General features: G+C 44.4%; 1 protein-coding gene across 1 annotated transcript in view; it reads left to right on the plus strand.

Moving 5' to 3' along the window:
* LOC109884963 (signal-induced proliferation-associated 1-like protein 2) overlaps positions 1 to 17,465 on the plus strand; it is a gene marked incomplete in the record, with an annotated part of 384,885 nt that overhangs the window by 191,306 nt on the left and 176,114 nt on the right. The window contains 1 exon segment of the mRNA XM_031799971.1: positions 14,170 to 14,444. Coding sequence (XP_031655831.1) covers positions 14,170 to 14,444 — 275 coding nt within the window.

The raw sequence follows: 17,465 nt of genomic DNA on the forward strand, positions 1-17,465 counted from the left end.
GCACTGACGCAGTACAACACTGACACATTACAACACTGAGGCAGTACAACACTGAGGCAGTACAACAGAGGAGGGTAATAGAGGAGGGTTGCTATAGTAACCCAGCTGAACATGGTAATAGGGAGGGTTGCTGTAGTAACCCAGCTGAACATGGTAATAGAGGAGGGTTGCCGTAGTAACCCAGCTGAACATGGTAATAGAGGGGGGTTGCTGTAGTAACCCAGCTGAACATGGTAATAGAGGAGGGTTGCTGTAGAAACCCAGCTAAACATGGTAATAGGGGAGGGTTGCTGTAGTAACCCAGCTGAACGTGGTAATAGAGGAGGGTTGCTGTAGTAACCCAGCTGAACATGGTAATAGGGAGGGTTGCTGTTGAAACCCAGCTGAACATGGTAATAGAGGAGGGTTGCCGTAGTAACCCAGCTGAACATGGTAATAGAGGAGGGTTGCTGTAGTAACCCAGCTGAACATGGTAATAGGGGAGGGTTGCTGTAGTAACCCAGCTGAACATGGTAATAGGGAGGGTTGCTGTTGAAACCCAGCTGAACATGGTAATAGAGGAGGGTTGCTGTAGTAACCCAGCTGAACATGGTAATAGAGGAGGGTTGCTGTAGTAACCCAGCTGAACATGGTAATAGAGGGGGGTTGCTGTAGTAACCCAGCTAAACATGGTAATAGAGGAGGGTTGCCATAGTAACGCAGCTGAACATGGTAATATGGGGAGGGTTGCTGTAGTAACCCAGCTGAACATGGTAATATGGGGAGGGTTGCTGTAGTAACCCAGCTGAACATGGTAATAGAGGAGGGTTGCTGTAGTAACCCAGCTGAACATGGTAATAGAGGGGGGTTGCTGTAGTAACCCAGCTAAACATGGTAATAGAGGAGGGTTGCTGTAGTAACCCAGCTGAACATGGTAATAGAGGAGGGTTGCCGTAGTAACCCAGCTGAACATGGTAATATGGGGAGGGTTGCTGTAGTAACCCAGCTGAACATGGTAATAGAGGAGGGTTGCTGTAGTAACCCAGCTGAACATGGTAATAGAGGGGGGTTGCTGTAGTAACCCAGCTGAACATGGTAATAGGGAGGGTTGCTGTCGTAACCCAGCTGAACATGGTAATAGAGGAGGGTTGCTGTAGTAACCCAGCTGAACATGGTAATAGAGGAGGGTTGCCGTAGTAACCCAGCTGAACATGGTGATAGAGGAGGGTTGCTGTAGTAACCCAGCTGAACATGGTAATAGAGGAGGGTTGCCGTAGTAACCCAGCTGAACATGGTAATAGGGAGGGTTGCTGTAGTAACCCAGCTGAACATGGTAATAGGGAGGGTTGCTGTAGTAACCCAGCTGAACATGGTAATAGGGAGGGTTGCTGTAGTAACCCAGCTGAACATGGTAATAGAGGAGGGTTGCTGTAGTAACCCAGCTGAACATGGTAATATGGGGAGGGTTGCTGTAGTAACCCAGCTGAACATAGTAATAGAGGAGGGTTGCCGTAGTAACCCAGCTGAACATGGTAATATGGGGAGGGTTGCTGTAGTAACCCAGCTGAACATGGTAATAGAGGAGGGTTGCTGTAGTAACCCAGCTGAACATGGTAATAGAGGAGGGTTGCTGTAGTAACCCAGCTGAACATGGTAATAGAGGAGGGTTGCTGTAGTAACCCAGCTGAACATGGTAATATGGGGAGGGTTGCTGTAGTAACCCAGCTGAACATGGTAATAGAGGAGGGTTGCTGTAGTAACCCAGCTGAACATGGTAATAGAGGAGGGTTGCTGTATTAACCCAGCTGAACATGGTAATAGGGGAGGGTTGCTGTAGTAACGCAGCTGAACATGGTAATATGGGGAGGGTTGCTGTAGTAACCCAGCTGAACATGGTAATAGAGGAGGGTTGCTGTAGTAACCCAGCTGAACATGGTAATAGAGGAGGGTTGCTGTAGTAACCCAGCTGAACATGGTAATAGGGAGGGTTGCTGTAGTAACCCAGCTGAACATGGTAATATGGGGAGGGTTGCCGTAGTAACCCAGCTGAACATGGTAATAGAGGAGGGTTGCCGTAGTAACCCAGCTGAACATGGTAATAGAGGAGGGTTGCTGTAGTAACCCAGCTGAACATGGTAATAGGGAGGGTTGCTGTAGTAACCCAGCTGAACATGGTCATATGGGGAGGGTTGCCGTAGTAACCCAGCTGAACATGGTAATAGAGGAGGGTTGCTGTAGTAACCCAGCTGAACATGGTAATAGAGGAGGGTTGCTGTAGTAACCCAGCTGAACATGGTAATAGAGGAGGGTTGCTGTAGTAACCCAGCTGAACATGGTAATAGAGGAGGGTTGCTGTAGTAACGCAGCTGAACATGTTAATAGAGGAGGGTTGCTGTCGTAACCCAGCTGAACATGGTAATAGGGGAGGGTTGCTGTAGTAACCCAGCTGAACATGGTAATAGGGGAGGGTTGCCGAAGTAACCCAGCTGAACATGGTAAAATGGGGAGGGTTGCTGTAGTAACCCAGCTGAACACGGTAAGAGGGGAGGGTTGCTGTAGTAACCCAGCTGAACATGGTAATATGGGGAGGGTTGCTGTAGTAACCCAGCTGAACATGGTAATAGAGGAGGGTTGCCGTAGTAACCCAGCTGAACTTGGTAATATGGGGAGGGTTGCTGTAGTAACCCAGCTGAACATGGTAATAGAGGAGGGTTGCTGTAGTAACCCAGCTGAACATGGTAATAGGGGAGGGTTGCTGTAGTAACCCAGCTGAACATGGTAATAGGGGAGGGTTGCCGTAGTAACCCAGCTGAACATGGTAATAGAGGAGGGTTGCTGTATTAACCCAGCTGAACATGGTAATAGGGGAAGGTTGCCGTAGTAACCCAGCTGAACATGGTAATAGGGTGAGGGTTGCTGTAGTAACCCAGCTGAACATGGTAAGAGGGGAGGGTTGCTGTAGTAACCCAGCTGAACATGGTAAGAGGGTGTGGTATTTGGCTTTTAACAGAGGGCCCAGAGTGTCTTTCATTGTAGACTAACAGAAGGACAGAGCTGAATGTATTTACATGTATGATGAGCTAGTGTATATCACTATCTCATTAGATATGCTAAAATATTTTAATTAGATATGGTAATACCCCTTAATAGATACAGTCATTGGGTAATAACAGAGCATTCATTAGCTTTGGTAAAACAATATCATTCATTAGCTTTGTTAATACCATTTCAGAGATCATTCATTCGCTTTGGTAATATCAGATCATTCATTAGCTATGGTAATACCAGATCAGAGATCATTCATTAGCTATGGTAATACCAGATCAGAGATCATTCATTAGCTATGGTAATACCAGATCAGAGATCATTCATTAGGTATGGTAATACCAGATCATTCATTAGCTATGGTAATACCGGATCATTCATTAGCTATGGTAATACCAGATCAGAGATCATTCATTAGCTATGGTAATACCAGATCAGAGATCATTCATTATCTATGGTAATACCAGATCATTCATTAGCTATGGTAATACCAGATCAGAGATCATTCATTAGCTATGGTAATACCAGATCAGAGATCATTCATTAGCTATGGTAATACCAGATCAGAGATCATTCATTAGCTATGGTAATACCAGATCAGAGATCATTCATTAGCTATGGTAATACCAGATCAGAGATCATTCATTAGCTATGGTAATACCAGATCATTCATTAGCTATGGTAAATCCAGTTCACATTTACTGTCTTTAATGCCCCCTGTATCTATTAGGATAATTAGCTGTGTTGTTTAACACCTACGCATGTGGTTAGGCTTCACGTGTTGGCATTAATGATCTGGTATATGTATTACCCTGAGTTTGTCCCTCAGAAGACAATGAGGGTTTCTTTCCCTGTTGTATCAGTGTGAGTTCCGGAGTTCTACATCCTCGACCTTCTAGGCTTCACTGAACTGTCTAATTACGCACTCTTGGTTCATCAGAGTTCCAGACCAGGGCTTTTACAGCAACGTGTCTGTGAGAGAAAGAGCACCACTAAGTGTGTGAAGAGAACTAAAAGCCTTGTGATAGTTCTCCTGTTTTCCTTGCGGTGTGATGGTATGAGTAGGTTGGTGAGTGCGTGTTGTTCACATTAACGGCATTGTTTTTGAGCATTTGTTCATTTCCGCCTCCCCTATCAAGTCCATAATGTGACAGGAAGGGGAGTCATCATTAGTTAGGGTATTAGAATATTCCACCCACAGAGATTTTACTGCTCAGAGACCCATTAACATCAAGGTGTATGATTGATTAACTGTCAGCCTTCAGAGCAGATTATGATTTAGTAAGGCTTGAGTTTAGCTTCGCAGAGATTTTCTCCATGAGAATAAAACTAATCACTGCTCTATGCCCTATTGCAGAATCGACATGGATTTCTGTGTTTTATGTGGGACTCTACAGAGTCATCTATCAGGACCATTAGTCTAATGACTGATCCGTCCTTTATAATAACAATGCATGGGACGAGACCCGTAATAACAATGCACGGGACGAGACCCTTAATAACAACACACAGGACGAGACCCGTAATAACAATACACAGGACGAGACCCGTAATAACAATACACAGGACGAGACCCGTAATAACAACACACAGGACGAGACCCGTAATAACAATACACAGGACGAGACCCATAATAACAACACACAGGACGAGACCCGTAATAACAACTCACAGGACGAGACCCGTAATAACAATACACGGGACGAGACCCGTAATAACAATACACAGGACGAGACCCGTAATGACAATACACGGGACGAGACCCGTAATAACAATGCACGGGACGAGACCCGTAATAACAACACACAGGACGAGACCCGTAATAGCAATACACGGGACGAGACCCGTAATAACAATACACAGGACGAGACCCGTAATAACAACACACGGGACGAGACCCGTAATAACAACACACGGGACGAGACCCGTAATAACAATGCACGGGGCGAGACCCGTAATAACAACACACAGGACGAGACCCATAATGTATAGTCCTGTATAGTCATCTTATCCATCCTCTATAATCCTCTATAGCGCTCTATTGTCCTCTATTGTCCTCTACAATCCTCTACAGTCTTCTATAGTCCTCTATTGTCCTCTACAGTCCTCTACAGTCCTCTACAGTCCTCTACAGTCTTCTAGTCTTCTATAGTCCTCTACAGTCCTCTATACTCCTCTATAATCCTCTACTGTCCTCTATAATCCTCTATTGGCCTCTACAGTCCTCTACGGTCCTCTACAGTCCTCTTCAGTTCTCTTCAATCCCCTATAATCCTCCACAGTCCTCTATTGTCCTCTATTGTCCTCTACAGTCCTCTATAATCCTCTATTGTCCTCTATTGGCCTCTACAGTCCTCTATAGTCCTTTATTGTCCTCTTCAGTCCTCTTCAGTCCTCTTCAATCCTCTATATTCCTCGATTGTCTTCGATTGTCCTCTACAGTCCTCTATAATCCTCTATAGTCCTCTATAGTCCTCTATTGTTCTCTACAGTCCTCTACAGTCATCTTTAGTCCTCTATTGTCCTCTTTAGTCCTCTATTGTCCTCTTTAGTCCTCTATTGTCCTCTTTAGTCCTCTATTGTTCTCTACAGCCCTCTACAGTCCTCTATAATCCTCTATAGTCCTCTATAGTCCTCTATTGTTCTCTACAGTCCTCTACAGTCATCTTTAGTCCTCTATTGTCCTCTTTAGTCCTGTATTGGCCTCTATAGGATAATGGATATATGTACCTGTATATATGTGGCCGTTGGACCTGTGAGTACCTGTGTTGTTGTTTCAGCAATCTATAGTCATTTGAGTCCTATATAGCCCTCTATTGTCCTCTACAGTCCTCACTAATCCTCTATAGTATTCTATAGTATAACCTTCTATATTCCTCTAAAGTCCTCTACAATCCATTTGTAGTTCTCTGATCCCATGATTCACAGTCTTCTATAGCCCTCAACTGTCCTCTATAGGTTCTATAGTCCTCTAAGTCCTTTATAGTCCTCTGCTTCATCCCCTATAGTCCTCTATAAGCCTCTATACTCATATATAGGCCTCTACAGTCCTCTATAAGCCTCTATACTCATCTATAGTCCACTACAGTCCTCTATAATCCTCTACAGTCCTCTATAGTCCTCTACAAGCCTCTTTACTCCTCTACAGCCCTCTATAGTCCTCTACAGTCATCTATAGTAATTTAATCCATCCTCTACAGTCCTCTATAGTCCTTTGAGGCATCTTTTATATAGTCCTCTATAGTCTCCTGATCCATCCTCTAAGGTCCTCTATGGTCCTCTATATATTACTCTACAGTTCTATATAGTCCTATATAGTCCTCCACCATCCTCTTCAGTCTTATATAGTAAATTACAATCCTATATAGTCCTATATAGTCCCCTGATACATCCTCTATAGTCCTCTATAGTCCTCTATAAGCCTCTATACTCATATATAGTCCTCTATAGTCCTCTAAAGCCTCTATGCTCCTCTACAGTCCACTATAGTCCTCTACAAGCCTCTATACTCCTCTACAGTCCTCTATAGTCCTATATAGTCCTGTATCATCCTCTATAGTCCTCTACCATCCTCTACAGTATTTTATAGTCCCTAACCCTAACCCTCTGAGACATTTACAAACCTAACCCTAACCCAGTCTGAGACATTTACAAACCTAACCCTAACCCAGTCTGAGACATTTACAAGCCTAACCCAAACCCAGTCTGAGAAATTTACAAACCTGACCCTAACCCAGTGTAAGACATTTACAAGCCTAACCCTAACCCAGTCTGAGACATTTACAACCTATGAACAACTAATTGAAGGACATTTGAATTTATCCTGAATAGCAGTTGTTCCAACTCATATAGAATAGTTTCCTCAGCAGCTATCTCCCTCCAACCCTCTTCCAGAGATTTTGTTAACCTACTGGCTATACATTTGGCTCAGAACCGTCATGCATCACCCAGACCTTGATGCACTGATGTACTCGTGGTTCAGCCCAGCCCTTAATCAACTAGTGGTTCAGCCCAGCCCTTAATCAACTAGTGGTTTCGCCCAGCCCTTAATCAACTCGTGGTTCAACCCAGCCCCTCTTGGGGCTAGGGGGCAGAATTTTCACTTTTGGATGAATAGCGTGCCCAATTTCAAATTCCTGCTACTCATGTCAAGAATATAAGATATGCATATTATTCATAGATTTGGATAGAAAACTCTCTGAAGTTTCGAAAACTGTTTGAATCATGTCTTTGAGTATAACAGAACTTATTTAGCAGGCAAAACCCGGAGGACTAACTGTTCAGAACTTTTTTGTTTTGCCTCTCTCTGTTCCCTCCTTGTCATTGCCCAGAGATATTTCTTAGGAACCTGTTTTCAGTTCCTACCGCTTCCACTGGATGTCACCAGTCTTTGGAATTTGGTTGAGATTATTCCTTTGTGCAATGAAGAAGTAGGCCAACTAGGAAATGGGTACACTTTTGTGAGCTGCGGCAAGACGTGAAAAGTGGCGCTGGTTTGTTTTCGTTCCTGTATTGAACACAGATTGCCCCGTCTACAATTTGATCGATTATTAACGTTTAAAAATACCTAAAGTTGTATTACAAAAGTAGTGTGAAATATTTTGGCAAAGTTTATAGGCAACTTTTGAAATATTTTCTAGTGACGTTGCGTTTTTATAAGCTGTTTTTTTGGGGATCAAATGCGCTTTATAAATGGACATTTTGGATATATATGGACAAAATTAATCGAACAAAGGGACACATTGTGATGTTTATGAGACATATTGGAGTGCCAACAAAAGAAGCTCGTCAAAGGTAATGCATGTTTTATATTTTATTTCAGCGTTTTGTGTAGCGCCTGCAGGGTTGAAATATGCTAACCCCTTTGTTTACTGTTGTGCTATCATCAGATAATAGCTTCTTATGCTTTCACCAAAAAGCATTTTTAAAATCTGACATGTTGGCTGGATTCACAACGATTGTAGCTTTAATTGAATATATTACATGTGTGATTTAATGAAAGTTTGAATTGTATAGTATTGTATTTGAATCTGGCGCTCTGCATTTTCCCTGGCAATTGGCAGCAATCGGCCAGTTGAGACATTTGCATCCCGCCTATCCCTAACTAGTTTTAATGAACTAGTGGTTCAGCCTAGCTCTTGATGAACTAGTGGTTGAGCCCCTGATGAACTAGTGGTTTAGCCTCTGATGAACTAGGGGTTTAGCCTCTGATGAACTAGGGGTTTAGCCTCTGATGAACTAGGGGTTTAGCCTCTGATGAACTAGTGGTTGAGCCTCTGATGAACTAGTGGTTGAGCCTCTGATGAACTAGTGGTTGAGCCTCTGATGAACTAGGGGTTTAGCCCCTGATGAACTAGGGGTTTAGCCTCTGATGAACTAGGGGTTTAACCCAGCTCTTGATAAACTACTGTTTCAGCCCATCTCTTGATAAATTAGTGTTTCAGCCCAGTTCTTGATGAACAAATAGTTAAGCTCATCTCTTGACAAACTAGTGGTTCAGCCCCTGATGAACTAATGTTTCAGCCCATCTCTTGATAAACTAGTGGTTCAGCCCAGCTCTTGATAAATTAGTGTTTCAGCCCAGTTCTTGATGAACAAATAGTTAAGCTCATCTCTTGACGAACTAGTGGTTCAGCCCCTGATGAACTAATGTTTCAGCCCAGCTCTTGATGATCTAGTGTTTCAGCCCAGTTCTTGATAAACTAGTGGTTCAGCCCAGTTCTTGATAAACTAGTGGTTCAGCCCAGCTCTTGATGATCTAGTGGTTCAGCCCAGTTCTTGATAAACTAGTGTTTCAGCCCAGTTCTTGATAAACTAGTGGTTCAGCCCAGTTCTTGATAAACTAGTGGTTCAGTCCCTGATGAACTAGTGGTTCAGCCCAGTTCTTGATGAACTAGTGGTTCAGCCCAGTTCTTGATAAACTAGTGGTTTAGCCCAGTTCTTAATAAACTAGTGGTTTAGCCCCTGATGAACTAGTGGTTCAGCCCAGCTTTTGATGAACTAATGTTTCAGCCCATCTCTTGATAAACTAGTGGTTCAGCCCAGCTCTTGATAAATTAGTGTTTCAGCCCAGTTCTTGATGAACAAATAGTTAAGCTCATCTCTTGACGAACTAGTGGTTCAGCCCCTGATGAACTAATGTTTCAGCCCAGCTCTTGATGATCTAGTGTTTCAGCCCAGTTCTTGATAAACTAGTGGTTCAGCCCAGTTCTTGATAAACAAGTGGTTCAGCCCAGCTCTTGATGATCTAGTGGTTCAGCCCAGTTCTTGATAAACTAGTGTTTCAGCCCAGTTCTTGATAAACTAGTGGTTCAGCCCAGTTCTTGATAAACTAGTGGTTCAGTCCCTGATGAACTAGTGGTTCAGCCCAGTTCTTGATGAACTAGTGGTTCAGCCCAGTTCTTGATAAACTAGTGGTTTAGCCCAGTTCTTAATAAACTAGTGGTTTAGCCCCTGATGAACTAGTGGTTCAGCCCAGCTTTTGATGAACTAGTGGTTCAGCCCATCCTAGCCACCCAGAGTGATTGTTTAGATTGTAGGTAAACAAAACCAGCAGGGGTGGCTGAGTTTGGATAAACAACTAGTGGTTCAGCCCAGCTCTTGATAAATTAGTGTTTCAGCCCAGTTCTTGATGAACAAATAGTTAAGCTCATCTCTTGACGAACTAGTGGTTCAGCCCCTGATGAACTAATGTTTCAGCCCAGCTCTTGATGATCTAGTGTTTCAGCCCAGTTCTTGATAAACTAGTGGTTCAGCCCAGTTCTTGATAAAATAGTGGTTCAGCCCAGCTCTTGATGATCTAGTGGTTCAGCCCAGTTCTTGATAAACTAGTGGTTCAGCCCAGTTCTTGATAAACTAGTGGTTCAGCCCAGTTCTTGATAAACTAGTGGTTCAGCCCAGTTCTTGATAAACTAGTGGTTCAGCCCCTGATGAACTAGTGGTTCAGCCCAGTTCTTGATGAACTAGTGGTTCAGCCCAGTTCTTGATAAACTAGTGGTTTAGCCCAGTTCTTAATAAACTAGTGGTTTAGCCCCTGATGAACTAGTGGTTCAGCCCAGCTTTTGATGAACTAGTGGTTCAGCCCATCCTGTGTCGCACTAGTCTGCACTATGTTGACACACTAGCCACCCAGAGTGATTGTTTAGATTGTAGGTAAATAAAACCACCAGGGGTGGCTGAGTTTGGATAAACAACTATATTCACCTGAGTCAGTCAATCAGCTGTGTTCCTACTAATCCCAGCAGAGCAGACCTACATGCTCTCTCTGTTTGGATTTTCAGCAGGATAGTTTGACCCACTAGACCCCACTAATCTGCAGAGTGATTGATGCAGGTTGGAGTGAGTGTGACTCTCAGCCTCTGAAACCTCAGACCGTTTTAAGGGGAGTGTTATTGTGGCTGCTAAAGTGCTCCGTCTACTATCTCACATTGAGCTGCAATCAGTGAGTGGAGGAGAAACAAACAGGAACAGACCACTCCATTAGTTCAGTTTATCATAACATACCACTCTATTAGTTCAGTTTATCATAACAGGTACATACCACTCCATTAGTTCAGTTTATCATAACAGACCACTCCATTAGTTCAGTTTATCATAACAGACCACCCCATTAGTTCAGTTTATCATAACAGGAACATACCACTCCATTAGTTCAGTTTATCATAACAGACCACTCCATTAGTTCAGTTTATCATATCAGACCACTCCATTAGTTCAGTTTATCATAACAGACCACTCCATTAGTTCAGTTTATCATAACATACCACTCCATTAGTTCAGTTTATCATAACAGACCACTCCATTAGTTCAGTTTATCATAACATACCACTCCATTAGTTCAGTTTATCATAACAGACCACTCCATTAGTTCAGTTTATCATAACAGACCACTCCATTAGTTCAGTTTATCATAACAGACCACTCCATTAGTTCAGTTTATCATAACAGATCACTCCATTAGTTCGGTTCCCTAACCCTGTAGAGCAGTGCTTTTTCACTCATGCCCGCGTACATCATTGGGAACAAACATTGTCCTGTTCAACCCCCTATTGTTGGTGGCAGAGACCATTTTGCAGGTTTATAGCTCATTTCCACACCATTTTGCCATTTGGCAGAGAATTTATTTGCGATTTTTAAAAACGAATTTCCTGCAATTCTACACATTTGGCCATGTCTTATGTGTGTTCATAGAATATCTGAGCGACAGTGGAGCCAAATGCGTGTGCTTCTAGTTCTGACAGTGCAGTAATATCTAATATCTAGTAATCTAACAATTCCACAATAACTACCTAATAGACACAAATCTAAGTCCTTCCCTGCTGTATGTAATAACACTTAAGATTTTCTGGGCTAACAGGGTAAGAAATAATACATAAAAAACAAAATACTGCACAGTTTCCTAAGGACTAGAAGGGAGGCGACCCTGTCTTTGTCATCATCTCTGTCGGCTTCAATATCTAAGGCCTGCAATGACTAACAAGATATACATATCTAAGGTCTGCAATGACTAACAAGATATACATATCTAAGGTCTGCAATGACTAACAAGATATACATATCTAAGGTCTGCAATGACTAACAAGATATACATATCTAAGGTCTGCAATGACTAACAAGATATACATATCTAAGGTCTGCAATGACTAACAAGATATACATATCTAAGGTCTGCAATGACTAACAAGATATACATATCTAAGGTCTGCAATGACTAACAAGATATACATATCAATGGTCTGCAATGACTAACAAGACATAAATATCTAAGGTCTGCAATGACTAACAAGACATAAATATCTAAGGTCTGCAATGACTAACAAGACATAAATATCTAAGGTCTGCAATGACTAACAAGATATACATATCAATGGTCTGCAATGACTAACAAGATATACATATCAATGGTCTGCAATGACTAACAAGATATACATATCAATGGTCTGCAATGACTAACAAGATATACATATCAATGGTCTGCAATGACTAACAAGATATACATATCTATGGTCTGCAATGACTAACAAGACATAAATATCTAAGGTCTGCAATGACTAACAAGACATAAATATCTAAGGTCTGCAATGACTAATATGACAAGTGATGCACTATGCAATTTCGTAGTTGCACCTTGTGCATTCTACTATTACAACAAAGAGTAAGTTGAAAGTCGAACTGAGTTCATTCAAAAAAAGTTAAGATGTCTTCAGCAGTGAAGCTGGCTAAACCCCTATTGTATTGGTTAGTGTTAAGTATTACAGTTCAGCAGTGAAGCTGGCTAAACCCCTATTGTATTGGTTAGTGTTAAGTATTACAGTTCAGCAGTGAAGCTGGCTAAACCCCTATTGTATTGGTTAGTGTTGAGTATTACGGTTCAGCAGTGAAGCTGGCTAAAACCCTATTGTATTGGTTAATGTTGAGTATTACAGTTCAGCAGTGAAGCTGGCTAAAACCCCATTGTATTGGTTAGTGTTGAGTATTACAGTTCAGCAGTGAAGCTGGCTAAAACACTATTGTATTGGTTAGTGTTGAGTATTACAGTTCAGCAGTGAAGCTGGCTAAAACCCTATTGTATTGGTTAGTGTTGAGTATTACAGTTCAGCAGTGAAGCTGGCTAAAACCCTATTGATCACATGGAACTCCCTTCACAGATTTATATAGAGCCATGATCACATGGAACTCCCTTCACAGATTTATATAGAGCCATGACACATGGAACTCCCTTCACAGTTTTATATAGAGCCATGATCACATGGAACTCCCTTCACAGATTTATATAGAGCCATGATCACATGGAACTCCCTTCACAGATTTGTATAGAGCCATGATCACATGGAACTCCCTTCACAGATGTATATAGAGCCATGATCAGATGGAACTATCTTCACAGATTTATATCAAACCATGATCACATGGAACAACCTTGACCGCATGGAGCTCCATTCCATTTCCAATTATTCAACAACTCATGGAATTATCAAGGGGTCTGAATTATTTCCGAAGGCACTGTATCTCCCTGGCATATTACCTAATTTATTTTTATTATTATTATTTATTTATTTATTTATTTCACCTTTATTTAACCAGGTAGGGTAGTTGAGAACAAGTTCTCATTTGCTTCTGCGACCTGGCCAAGATAAAGCAAAGCAGTTCGACACAAACAACAACACAGAGTTACACATGGAATAAACAAACATACAGTCAATAATACAGTAGAACAAAACAAAACAAAAAGTCTATATACAGTGTGTGCAAATGAGGTAAGTTAAGGAAATAAATAGGCCATGGTGGCGAAGTAATTACAATATAGCAATTAAACACTGGAATGGTAGATGTGCAGAAGATGAATGTGCAAGTAGAGATACTGGGGTGCAAAGGAGCAAGATAAATAAATAAATACCAGTATGGGGATGAGGTAGGTAGATAGATGGGCTGTTTACAGATGGGCTATGTACAGGTGCAGTGATTTGTGAGCTGCTCTGACAGCTGGTGCTTAAAGCTAGTGAGGGAGATATTAGTCTCCAGCTTCAGAGATTTTTGCAGTTCGTTCCAGTCATTGGCAGCAGAGAACTGGAAGGAAAGGCGGCCAAAGGAAGAATTGGCTTTTGGGATGAACAGTGGGATATACCTGCTGGAGCACGTGCTACGAGTGGGTGCTGCTATGGTGACCAGTGAGCTGAGATAAGGCGGGGCTTTACCCAGCAGAGACTTGTAGATGACCTGGAGCCAGTGGGTTTGGCGACCAGTATGAAGCGAGGGCCAACCAACGAGAGCGTATAGGTCGCAATGGTGGGTAGTGAATGGGGCTTTGGTGACAAAACGGATGGCACTGTGATAGACTGCATCCAGTCAGAGTTGTATGGCATTGATCCTCGTCTGGAGGCTGGTTAACACAATGTCCAAAGAAGGGCCAGATGTAAACAGAATGGTTAAAAGTGTCTGTGTTGCTTTGTGTACATGCTACATCAGCCCAGGAAGAGATTTTGTGTTTCAACTATTTATTCAGTGTGTTAGTGTCTTTCTCTATCTCACCCACTGTTACCATTAATTACAAGGTGGTTCTCTTCCTTCTTCCTTTGATCCAGATATGAACAATTGTCCTGCAACATGACCAGTCAGGGGACTGACTCTCTCTCTTCTTCTCTCCAGATAGTGACGCGTGGTTGTGAGACATCTGAGATGACACTGCGTCGGAACGCTCTGTGCCAGCTGGGTTTCCACGTCAACTTCGAGGGCATCGTGGCCGACGTTGAGGCCTTTGGGTTCGCTTGGAAGGCGGGGCTTCGCCAGGGTAGCCGATTGGTGGAGATCTGTAAGGTTGCCGTAGCAACGCTGACCCACGAACAGATGATCGACCTGCTGAGAACCTCCATCGCCGTCAAGGTGGTCATCATCCAGCCTCATGATGATGGAGCGCCACGCAGGTAACCTTTAACCCCTGACCCCTAACCTTACATCAATAACCCTTAACATTGACCTCTGTTGACCCCATACTCTACCCTCTCCTCCCCCAATGACTCATTGTCTCTTTTGACTTGAATGCAGAACAGTCTGAGTCTGAGGTTAGTGTGACAAATCTGATGGTACTGTACATGCTGCAACAGAAAGCACAATGGCATAATATACAGTGGGGCAAAAAAGTATTTAGTCAGCCACCAATTGTGCAAGTTCTCTCACTTAAAAAGATGAGAGAGGCCTGTAATTTTCATCATAGGTACACTTCAACTATGACAGACAAAATGAGAACAATAAATCCAGAAAATCACATTGTAGGATTTTTAATGAATTTATTTGCAAATTATGGGGGAAAATAAATATTTTGTCACCTACAAACAAGCAAGATTTCTGGCTCTCACAGACCTGTAACTTCTTCTTTAAGAGGCTCTTCAGGGACGCCGGAGCACCGCCTGTGTTTGTTTGCTTAGGGACACCGGAGCACCGCCTGTGTTTGTCTGCTTAGGGACACCGGAGCACCGCCTGTGTTTGTCTGCTTAGGGACGCCGGAGCACCGCCTGTGTTTGTCTGCTTAGGGACACCGGAGCACAGCCCGTGTTTGTCTGCTTAGGGACGCCGGAGCACCGCCTGTGTTTGTCTGCTTAGGGACGCCGGAGCACCGCCTGTGTTTGTCTACTTTGGGACGCTGGAGCACCGCCTGTGTTTGTCTGCTTAGGGATGCCGGAGCACCGCCTGTGTTTGTCTGCTTTGGGACGCCGGAGCACCGTCCGTGTTTATCTGCTTAGGGACGCCGGAGCACCGCCTGTGTTTGTCTGCTTAGGGACGCCGGAGCACCGCCTGTGTTTGTCGGCTTAGGGACACCGGAGCACTGCTCGCACACCGGGAGACAATATCCCTACACTAACTGAAAGAGGAAAATAGTTCAGCTGGGTCTCTGTGGGAGAGAGAGATGAAAGTCAGAGTAAAACCCTAGCTTCATTTCCACAGCGCATCTTAACTGACTACCCCTGACTCCCCCTGACTCTCCCTGACTACCCCTGACTCACCCTGACTCCCCCTGACTCCCCCTCACTCCTCCCTGACTCCCCCTGACTCCCCCTGACTATCCCTGACACTCCCTGACTCCCCCTGACTCTCCCTGACTCCCCCTGACTCTCCCTGACTCTCCCTGACTCTCCCTGACTACCCCTGGCTCCCCCTGACTCCCCCTCACTCCTCCCTGACTCCCCCTGACTCTCCCTGACTCCCCCTGACTCTCCCTGACTCTCCCTGACTACCCCTGGCTCCCCCTGACTCCCCCTCACTCCTCCCTGACTCCCCCTGACTCTCCCTGACTCCTCCTGACTCTCCCTGACTCCCCCTGACTCCCCCTGACTCTCCCTGACTTCCCCTGACTCTACCTGACTCCCCCTGACTCTCCCTGACTCTCCCTGACTACACCTGACTCCCCCTCACTCCTCCCTGACTCCCCCTGACTCCCCTTATTCCTCCCTGACTGCCCCCTCACTCCCCCCTGCCTCCCCCCTCACTCCTCCCTGACTCCCCCTCACTCCTCCCTGACTCTCCCCTCACTCCTCCCTGCCTCCCCCTGAATCCCACCTCACTCCCCCTGATCCCCCCTTTCTCCCCCCTCACTCCCCTTGACTCCCCCCTCACTCCTCCCTGACTCCCCCGTCACTTCTCCCTGCCTCCCCCTGAATCCCACCTCACTCCCCCTGATCCCCCCTTTCTCCCCCCTCACTCCTCCCTGCCTCCCCTCACTCCTCCCTGCCTCCCACTTACTCCTCCCTGCCTCCCTCTGAATCTCCCCTTTCTCCCCCCTCACTCCTCTCTGCCTCCCCTGCCTCCCCCTCACTCCTCCCTGCCTTCCCCTTACTCCTCCCTGCCTCCCTCTGAATCTCCGCTTACTCCCCCCTCACTCCTCTCTGACTCCCCTGCCTCCCCCTCACTCCTCCCTGCCTCCCCCTTACTCCTCCCTGCCTCCCCCTGAATCCCCCCTTACTCCCCCCTCACTCCTCTCTGACTCCCCTGCCTCTCCCTCACTCCTCCCTGCCTCCCCCTCACTCCTCCCTGCCTCCCCCTGAATCCCCCCTTACTCCCCCCTTACTCCTCTCTGACTCCCCTGCCTCTCCCTCACTCCTCCCTGCCTCCCCCTCACTCCTCCCTGCCTCCCTCTGAATCTCCCCTAACTCCCTATGACTCTCCCTGACTCCACAATGCCTTCCCCGCCTCCCCCCTCACTCGACACCCTGTAGAGTCCTCGACAAATGGAGGCTGTTCTGAGGGCAGAAGGGGGTGCAACTCAATATTACGGAGGTGTTTTTAATGTTTTGTACACTCAGGGTATTTCCTTTTATGCATGACCTCAAAAAAAAAAGCCCTGACCTCAAACCTATAGAACATTTGTGGGCAGAACTGAAAAAGTGTGTGCGAGCAAGGAGGCCTACAAACCTGACTCAGTTACACCAGCTCTGTCAAGAGGAATGGGCCAAAATCCACCCAACTTATTTTGGGAAGCTTGTGGAAGGCATTTGACTCAAGTAAAACAATTTAAAGGCAATGCTACCAAATATTAATTGAGTGTATGTAATCTTCTGACCCACTGGGAATTTAATGAAATAAATAAAAGCTGAAATAAATCATAAATAATTTTCTCTACTATTATTCTGACATTTCACATTCTTAAAATAAAGTGGTGATCCTATCTGACCTAAGACAGGGAATTTTTACTAAGATTAAATGTCAGGAATTGTGAAAAACTGAGTTTAAATGTATTTGGCAAAGGTATATGTAAACTTCTAACGTCAACTGTACATATGAGATGAGTAAACCGGTATGTAAATATATATATATATATGCAATTGGCTCAGAACAGGGCAGCACGGCTGATCCTTGGATGTACACAGCGAGCTACCATTAATGATATGCATGTCAATCTCTCCTGGCTCAACGTGTAGGAGAGATTGGCTTCATCACTAGTTGTTGACAGG

This window comes from Oncorhynchus kisutch, linkage group LG20 (genome assembly GCF_002021735.2).
Source record: "Oncorhynchus kisutch isolate 150728-3 linkage group LG20, Okis_V2, whole genome shotgun sequence".
Taxonomy (NCBI): Eukaryota; Metazoa; Chordata; class Actinopteri; order Salmoniformes; family Salmonidae; genus Oncorhynchus; species Oncorhynchus kisutch.